The following is a 9,018-nucleotide window of genomic DNA, read 5'->3' as shown; positions in this document are numbered from 1 at the left end:
GCTGAGGGAATCACAGTGTGTACAAGGATACCGCGCTCTAACGTACCTCACGCCGTTTTCCAGGACAGTAAGGGAGAATCGAGTGGAGCAACGCCTATGATCTACCTCCAGCGCTTTGTTTGCCTACAGAGACTCAATTCCGTTGATATGCTACCTTTTGACCTTAAACATAAGTACTTCTTAAAGTAATACTGCTTCGAGAATCGCTTACTTCAGCAGGCCCAAGAAGAGACAAATTAGCCTTTGATACTTCGCAGTGAACGCCGGCATACCCTTCATCGCACCAGCAATAAGCCTGAATCACCCTTCTATTCACTTTTCTTGACGTAAATCCTTTAGGAAGTTGTTGAACGAATTAAGGACTCTTGTGGTCATTCAAACGAATTTTATGTCATCTGTCTTCCTGACTCTCTTTCTGAATTACCCGATCAACCTCCGAAAAGCAGGTGCCGTTGTGACCGCATTGAAGTTGCTGAATTTCACACTGGTTAGGAGAAATCCAACAAACGGCGCCCTGAAATGATGAAAGCAGAGATCTGCTTTTTGAAATGGGTTCAATCCCGCCTTCAAACTTTATTCCCTAAATTTATATGAGAAAAAATTGTTGGATTCAGAGACACCAATACAAATGTATGGTAGATACGAGTAGCATTTTCAGAGCAAATATGAGGTGCATGCTATAGGATAGCTGTTCTGTAAGATTCATTTGAGTGCAAATGTTACATATGTCGAAGATATGTGGAAAAATACAAAACCGTGATAATTGTGCAGTAATCTTCATGCGGAATCACTTACACTCCAGTTGGGCTTGCAAAAGCACATAAACCCTCCTTCCACTTCTTCACATCTATCGGTCCCGATTTGATTGCATTCGTCACATGATTTGCGTATTTCGTTGTTCATTGGAACTTCCGCATCTTTTAGTTCCTTGCCGTCAGAATCTTTACGAAAAAAAAAATCATAGAAACGTTGTCATTGGTAATTTATATATTGGTGCAAATAATTTTTATTTTGAGACCAACATCTACATTATCAGCAATGAGCTCACTACGGATAGGTTCATACGTATTCTGCTTCATTTTTCATATACTCTCTGGGTTTACTGCGGTACATAATAAGGGTCAAACCATCAACACTGCAGATGATGGACGGTGGATACGGTTGCAGTGTGCCTCTCTCTCCACATGTCACCTCGATGACTTTGCTGCTGTTTTGTTCTGCACAAGAAACACTGCAAAAACAATATTTTCACTGTTCTTCACGGAAGATACGTTAGTGTGCTAAGAGACGATTTTAATCTTAACTATGTAAACCATTTACGAGATATTTGATAAAGAATAAAATCTAAAATTGTCAAAGGGAAATTGCTCGAATGTCAAATATTTGATGTCGTACTTCAAACTTTGTCCAATGTCCAATTTTTTATAGTTTGATGGCAGTATAAGTTTAGTGCTTATCCCATAGAATACAAAGTCGTCGAGGTTGCATTGCATTTCATTGCAGTACTCTGGAATAGCTGTGCTATTATGAGGATCATGTAAAACTTCTGTCGTGACCTCGATAATTCCGAATACGAAGAAGACATGAAGCTTCTGCAAAACTCCAAAATATTTTGGATCGTTTTTTCAAAAGTTTAGGGATCGTTCAAGTAGACTTGCCTGCACATTTATTACAGTTTGCTTGTAACTCTACACACAATACTAATATTAACTATATATCAAAGGATAAAAAAGGATAGTGTCTGGCGTTAATCAGTCCGCTTGGGATGCGCCCCTACGTTCACTTCATTCAGCCGACCTGTCAAGTCAGTGTCTACATCCTCCCAGACGACTGGTACAAATTTATATGACGAAAGTTTCGGAGAGCACTAGGGCGGATTCGAACTTCCGATCTATTTTGCAGAAAGCGGAACCTCTTACCGATTGTGCTACTCCCGCCCACACAGACTATAAGTTTACGAAAAATATTTTAACTTGTGATTGGCTTACTTGTTTTTCTGCACAAAGCGTTCACATCCTCGATAGTTTCGCTTAGTCCAGCAGTTCTATTCACCGCCAGAGCGAAGTTTGTAGATCCTTCGATTGAAACAATTCGAACAGTTCTGTTCTTCTTGATCATTTCAGAGTCATGCTCATTCACGAAGAACAGAATTGTAGATGGGCTAAAACGGTTAGAGCTTAAGAATGGAGAATGATGGGCCGCCTAGTACCTATTTCCTATAAGTTCTTCCACTATTTCTGGAAAAAAGTAGGACAGAAAGAAGGGATGTAGTCGCAGCCCTTTGTGATGCTGTTTTTTCCTGGACTTTATGTAATCTCCATCGCGTCAAGAGCAGAACAAAAGAAAAGAGAAGAAATCGCTGAAATAACTCATTAGAGTTCCCGTTTCTCAACAACCTCAGAGTTTGTGAATTGACGGGTTTTTTTTTTTGAAAAACAACCAAAACAAAGAAAACGTGCCACCATGTTGACGAAGATACACGCTGTGCCCTTAGCAATCTCTCCTCTCAATAGGGTCAATAGGGTGCAATGAAATTCGCCAACATGAGACTCGGTTTTGGTGTCACGCCTAAAACTTGTAATTTGACGCTAACACAATTTACACCACTTCGAAGAGAAAAAAAGCATCTGTAGTAGAAGGAGCGGAAACTGACTTATTCCGGAGGAACTCATTTTACTCTGTTATCGATCTTATCGTCCTGCCATCTACTTAGCTAGATGATCGCTGAAAGCGCTGATTGACATGGTTCACTGTTGAAACCACTTGCTTCGCTCACAGCTACGCAACAAAATTCGCAGTTTTAACTGTATGTTCGACTCAAGTCCAAATCGCAGTTAAACGATGGCGCAACCAAACTTCTGGCGGGTTCAACTGACTCCGTAGCAGCTTTAAAACTGCTCTTGTAATCGTTGTTTAAAAAAATCGACAAGTTTTACCTTCTGGTGCGTATTAGCTTTACAACTTCCGGATCTCCGAAGTCTCTTTCATCAGCTAGATCGCTATCATCATCACTTTGACAGTTTTTCAGGGCCTGAAATTATATTTATACTACCCAACAGTTACGCCGAACCATCACCGCTCCATATGAAAGCATGAACTTTCCGAACTTCTATAACATGTTTGAAGTAAGCGTTCATCGCCTACCTATGTCCTTGCAATCCTGTTCACCACACTTTAGAAATTAGACAAAAACGTGCAAGGGCTTCTATATGTGAATGAGATTTTGCTGTGCTTAGGGGAATACAAAAGATACACAAGTATAAAGAAGGACATAAAAGACAAATCTATAAATGGAGTTGATCAAAAATCTGACAATCATCTGGTCTGAATTGGCAGACGATTTTGGATCAAACTGTTGCCAGATTCGTAATAAGTGTGCATATGTCACAACTCCAGCAAGCAACGTTTCACTGTTTATCTAAAAATGTAAAATCAGATGCAGAGGAGTCTAATGCAGTTTTTGTTCCATCGTTTCAACACTGCATTACAGCAATAAAGTAAGGTTTTTGTATTATATTGTATTATAAAGAAATATAATATAGTAATATATTAAATATTAAAGTATTACAAATTGTTGGAAATCTTATTTCATACCTTTTCTGAATATTTGTATTCAACTTAATTTCAAGAATTTAATTTAAGAACTCAATTTCATGTCGCTTTTTCCAGAGTATAAGTTGATACTTATTTCCAGATGTCATTTCACAATTTTCACCAAATCTACTCCTACGGGTTCAAGCTGGGCGAAACTACCGCTCAAATCGCTCAAACCGCTCGAAACATGAACACGGTTCAGCCAGCGAGTTGTCTACGAATGCGCAGTACAACGCGTTCAGTTGATCGTTATCGGGCGTTGGTCGCCAGGCTGCTCGTCTTCGAGGCTGATGTTGCCGGCACGAAAATTTTGCCTGCTGTGTACCGTGTATTCGTCGTCAATTCTCTTGCCCAATACTGCAAAAATGTTTCGGGCGGTTCGAGCGGGACTTCGACCAAGCTTGATCTCGTAGAAGCAGATTTTACAAAAATTGTGATTGTATATCTGAAAATAGAAAAACAAGTTATCTTAGAAAAAATCACTTGAATTAAATTTCATACACTCATTCAGGAAGGACATAAACTGTTTCCCAACATTGTGTAATACTTCAGGCAAAAGTCCTAAATCCTCTATCCATAAAATAGTGCTGAAAGTTACAGAACAAAAAACCTGCACTTCTTTTGCGTCAACCTAATACACGGTCAACATTTATTTATCTACTTATTTATTTATTTAGTTTTTTAAAACGCAGTAAGTATGGTCTACTTTGAGAAAAAAATCGTCAGGAGAATTGGATGATAAAGTAAGCAGTGCTTCTTCCGTTGTATGTCTTTCCACACAAAACCTAAAATCCAAACCCTTGTAGAAATTCAAAAAATGGTAGTGGTCGAAAGACATTTAAATAAGTTACAGTTTTATGCGGTAGTTGTTCTCCATAGCTCACCTTTCGATATGTCGATGAATCAAGTGACGAAAGAATGCGATAGCAATATTCTGATCCCTCTTCATAACTGCAAAGGCAGGGCGCTTTGCAGTCTTCCGATTGGCCTAAATTTTTTAACCTTTAGGCGTCTTACTAAGTAAATAAAACTGTGAGGAGCAACAAAGCGAAAAAAAAAACAAATATAGACTACCAATCATTTTATTTTCGTATTTGACGGGAACGAGTGTAAGAAAAATGTATAAAACCAACCTGTTGACGTCTCTGTCGCTAGCGTTGTCCGATACACTATGTCAAAACTTGGTTTTTTGTTTGTTTTGAATAATTCCGTACTCTCACCGATTTCCAGATTATCCGCGTTGGCTAGTGATAAAGTGCTGAGTTCGTTGAACGTATGGTATGCTGGAGTGGTATTCCCACTTTTCGCATTTGTGGCTGCACTTGTCAGTTTGGATGCCAGTGTTTCTATTTTATTACCGAACAGCGTTGCGTTCGGTTGCGATGCTGATGAGGACTCGAAGAACTTCGTGGAATGGCGTTCTCTCACTAATGCAGAGGTCCAGTTCAGCAAAACTAATGGTGTCGAAGTAGGCGGCAAATCGCTTTTAGCTTTGCTCGATGACCAAGTCGAAGACGAGAACAAAGCCACTTCTCTTGTCGTCGGTTTGGAAGGGAATTGTTTGCTCAGTGTAGTCGATGATGCGTTATACGGGATATCTGGGATCTCCAACTTATCACTGGTGGTTTCGAAGTCGGCTTTGACCGTATTGATGATTTCGCTAGAAACGTCAGTTAGAAATTTCTTTCTTGAAGAAGTGAACACTGCCGGAGAAGTAAATCTGGATGATTCAGTATCCTGATCTGCTTCAACTCTTCCGTCATTATTATTTGTAGTATGCGTCCTTTGGTTCTTGGTTATGCTAACTGCTGCTTCCGTATTCGATCGTGTTTCATTCAGTTTTGCTGCTCCAGTGCTCCCAGTACTGTTATTTGCAGGAAAAGTGTCCTGGTACTTGTTTGTGCCAATTGTTGTTCTGATACCTGATTGTTTTTCGCTTGGTTTCACTGTTTCGCTGCTCCCCGCACTGCCACTCGCAGTCGAAAAACTTTCGTACGCAGTTGTGCTGGTTACTACTTTGATGTTTGATCGTGTTTCACTCAGTTCTGGTGGTCCGATGCTCTCACTACTACCTTTTTTTTTAGGTGTGCTTTTATATTTGCTCGTGTTATTATATTCTTCGCTTATGCCGCTGGAAGTTCCAGTGTCGATGTCAGTATAAAGTAGGAACTCATTTTTTGAATACTTACCCTCTGTTCGTTTGGTAGATGAATAGCTAACCTCCTGTGTTTCACTAGCACTGCGAGAAATGTGACCACCAGTACTGCTTTCTTTTTCAAGAGACATCGAAATTTCTGGTTCTTGATTTGCCTGTGCTGAAGAATCCTCGTGGAGAACAGTAGTTTGCTTCAACAATATTTTTGTGGTTGATGTTCTATGGCTGCTCCCAGATGTGAGCTGATGATCAGAGGATTCATGGTCCGAAATTCCAGAGACAGAAACTAGTGAGGCTGTAGAGGTTTCTGACTCTCCAGCTCTTGTCATCGCCATCGAAACATTTGAAAAGATGGTACTTTCTGAACTTGAATAGTTGAACATTGAGGTAGAAATACTTTCTTCTGACATCGTCGTTTCAATACTTTTTTGACGTACTCTCGTGGATTCCAATGTTCTTTCGAAACCATGTACACTTCCTTCCTCATCTCCAGCTGAAGAAGCGATGGTAGCAAACGAGTCAGAAAGCGCATCAAACGTGATGCTTTTAAAAGTGTACGAGGTTTCTTCCGTACTCCTTGGTAGTTCCTCCACCGTTGTCAAATCTTCTTGGTTATAAGTAATGGAAGATCGCTGCGGAGTACTCGTACCTGAAACTTTTATGTATGCATCAGCACTACTTTGCAATGTTGTAAATCCGTAATCTGCTGTTTCCGTCAGTTCCTTTGTAATTTTTGCTAGCTTTTCCACGGTTGTTGTGTCTTCTTGGCCATGAATGTTGGAATGCGAAGTACTCGTACCTGAAGTCTTTATTGCACCAACACTACTTTGCAATACTGTAGATCCGTAGTCTACTGTTTGATCTTCTTCCCTTGTAGTCCTTGTTGGCTTCCCCACGGTTGTGGTGTCCTGTTGACCACGAATATCGGAAGATTGTTGCGAGGTAATGATACTCGAAATCTCTGATGCACCTACTGCACTTTGAGATGTTTTAAGCCCGGAATCTGTGGCTTGATCCTTTTCCTCTGTAGTTTTTGCTGGCTTACTCACGGTTGTCGTGACCTCTTGACTAAGACAATCAGAAGATTGTTGCGAGGTAATCGTACTCGAAATCTCTGATACACCTACTGTACTTTGAGATGTTTTAAGCCCGGAATCTGTGGCTTGATCCTTTTCCTCTGTAGTTTTTGCTGACGTTTCCACCGTCGTCACGTCTCCTTGGGAAAAAATGTTGGAAGATCGCTGCGAAATTGTCGTTCTTGAAACATTTAATGCTGCACCGCTGCCTGCCGGTGATAAAAATTCATTATCGGCTGATTTATCATTTTCAGTTGTGCTCAAAATCGTCAGTTTTGACAGCGGTGATGTTCGAGTCTTAATAGATACCTCAGAAGAAGCAAAGGGAATCTTTATCGTTTCTGCATCCGATGTGTTCAGCATTACGAAAGAAGTGTCGAGATTCCTCGACATGGTAGTAGCAATTATTTCCGCATAGTTGTGAGTAAATTTTGTTTGGTACTTCGTTGACGTACTGGAATCCCTTTGTGAATCTGTAGTTCTCACTGTCTGAAGAGTGGTAGACGTGTACGGATCAGGAAAGTTCAAAAACGTTGTTTTACTGCGAGGTGTGTGAGTCGTTGATTTGAACGACACTCCTTGACCATGCACAGGGAGTGATGTTGTGGTCGTCTGATCTGTTTCTTGAGTAGGTGTGGATGTTTCCTGCGATATTTTGCTTGTTTCCTGAATAGGAACATGCGTACCACTCGATAAAAATGGGAGCTTCTTCTCGGTCTCTGTACTCTTTCTCTCCGTTGCCGTATTCTCTTTCTCAGCTGCCGCACTCACTTTTGGAGAACTGGAGGTTGTCGAATTCAGAAAAACAATTTCAAATGCTACATTAGAGAGGCATGTTCTAGGCAAGAAGTTAGCATTACTGGAACAGTAAGAAGAGCAGTTGCATGGACATAGTCCTACATAGACTGCTTGCACATCAGCTCCTGCTTGTTTGATCTTTGTGAGTGCAGTTTTATGGAGATTCTTAACTTTTTTTTCACTGAGGTGTCCTTTGCAGAATGCAACGGAATCCAAAGGACTTGTCTCACTCAAAAATTGATTGAACCATTCTGCTTTGGCTTCGAAACAATGAAAAGAGAATATCGGCAATCTATGTTCGAAAATCAGCCCAAGACTTCCTTCGCAACGAAATTTAGAAGGATTCAATAACTCGCTTGAATCTAAAATAACGAATTGGTTGGCGTTAACTAAGTTTAATCGAAGCATTCACAGACTAAATTTAACAATACCATATTTGTTTCCCGGCTAACAACAAAATAAAGTAGAAAAATACCTGTGTTCTGCTCTGAAGATAGAATATCCACTGCAGAGGCGAACAACACAAAACTATAAAAAATAGTTCGCATGCTGTTGCGGCGAAAATTTTAAGATATCTGAAAAAACTGTTGTCGAGTAGCAAAAATAAGAAGAATAAGTGGTAAGTAATATTAATAGAAAAACCAAACAGTAGAGCTTCGAGACCATTATGCGCTTTTCAAGTCCATTCTCATTGTAAAAGAAAAGATTGGTTCTCAAGTCAATTTTAAAATATGTGCACGACTTTCTCGAGTGAACCTCGAACAGCAAGGTTCTAAATGAAAGCCTCATCTTTTCAGCTGGTCCAGATGTTGTGATTATTGTTACAACTTATGACGCGTATTTTCTTTCTTGAAATTAATATTCCAGACTCAAGAATTGATCTCATCAGTTTAGCACCACTCTTGTATTGTTACAATGTTTGTATCGTATGTTCTTTGCCTCTCAAACTCATTCAAAGGTCAGGTAAGTAGTTTACCAAAAATGCTGTAAAAACTGTGTAGTTTGAGCATTCCGGGAATACCACAACCACTTCGCGAAGTAAGACAGCCCTTTCCATCTCCCATCCCAGGCGTTGAAAAGAACGCCTATTTCACGTAGTAATCGTAACTACGGCTTTGATTCTGCACGTTACATTTACGCCCTACTTAGCTGCAAATCATAATTTGTACTTTATTGTCAGCTTACCTCAAGAGTATTTTAGAGAAGTTTCTTCACAGTAGTTAAATTCCTGAATCAAAGATTATGCCATGAGAAATTGAACAAATCTGTACAAGATTCTCCTTACCGTACTATGGCTCTCCGTCATCAGCAGAAATAAAATGAAGAACAAACTGGCTCCTCCCATGAATGGGCATGTTCGGTTCATCATCGTCGCAGACCGTATCCCAGGTATTT

General features: G+C 40.0%; 1 protein-coding gene across 3 annotated transcripts in view; it reads right to left on the bottom strand.

The window, feature by feature from the left end:
* RB195_002377 (uncharacterized protein) overlaps positions 1-8,031 on the bottom strand; it is a gene marked incomplete at both ends in the record, with an annotated part of 9,992 nt that extends 1,961 nt beyond the window's left edge. For 2 of the 3 annotated variants that reach the window (XM_064199611.1, XM_064199612.1), the window contains 9 exons: positions 425-514; positions 796-941; positions 1,128-1,231; positions 1,396-1,507; positions 1,989-2,161; positions 2,937-3,031; positions 4,301-4,379; positions 4,479-4,545; positions 4,728-7,218. In XM_064199611.1, the coding sequence (XP_064055492.1) occupies positions 425-514; positions 796-941; positions 1,128-1,231; positions 1,396-1,507; positions 1,989-2,161; positions 2,937-3,031; positions 4,301-4,379; positions 4,479-4,545; positions 4,728-7,218 (3,357 nt within the window). Of the gene's footprint in view, positions 1-211; positions 296-424; positions 515-795; positions 942-1,127; positions 1,232-1,395; positions 1,508-1,988; positions 2,162-2,936; positions 3,032-3,919; positions 4,040-4,300; positions 4,380-4,478; positions 4,546-4,727 lie in introns of all 3 variants that reach the window. The other variant, XM_064199610.1, reaches the window with a different exon arrangement.
* Positions 8,032-9,018: the final 987 nt, after the last annotated feature.

This window comes from Necator americanus, chromosome IV (genome assembly GCF_031761385.1).
Source record: "Necator americanus strain Aroian chromosome IV, whole genome shotgun sequence".
NCBI lineage: Eukaryota > Metazoa > Nematoda > Chromadorea > Rhabditida > Ancylostomatidae > Necator > Necator americanus.
The sequence above is the reverse complement of the archived record's forward strand: the minus strand, read 5'-3'. Positions and strand labels throughout refer to the sequence as shown.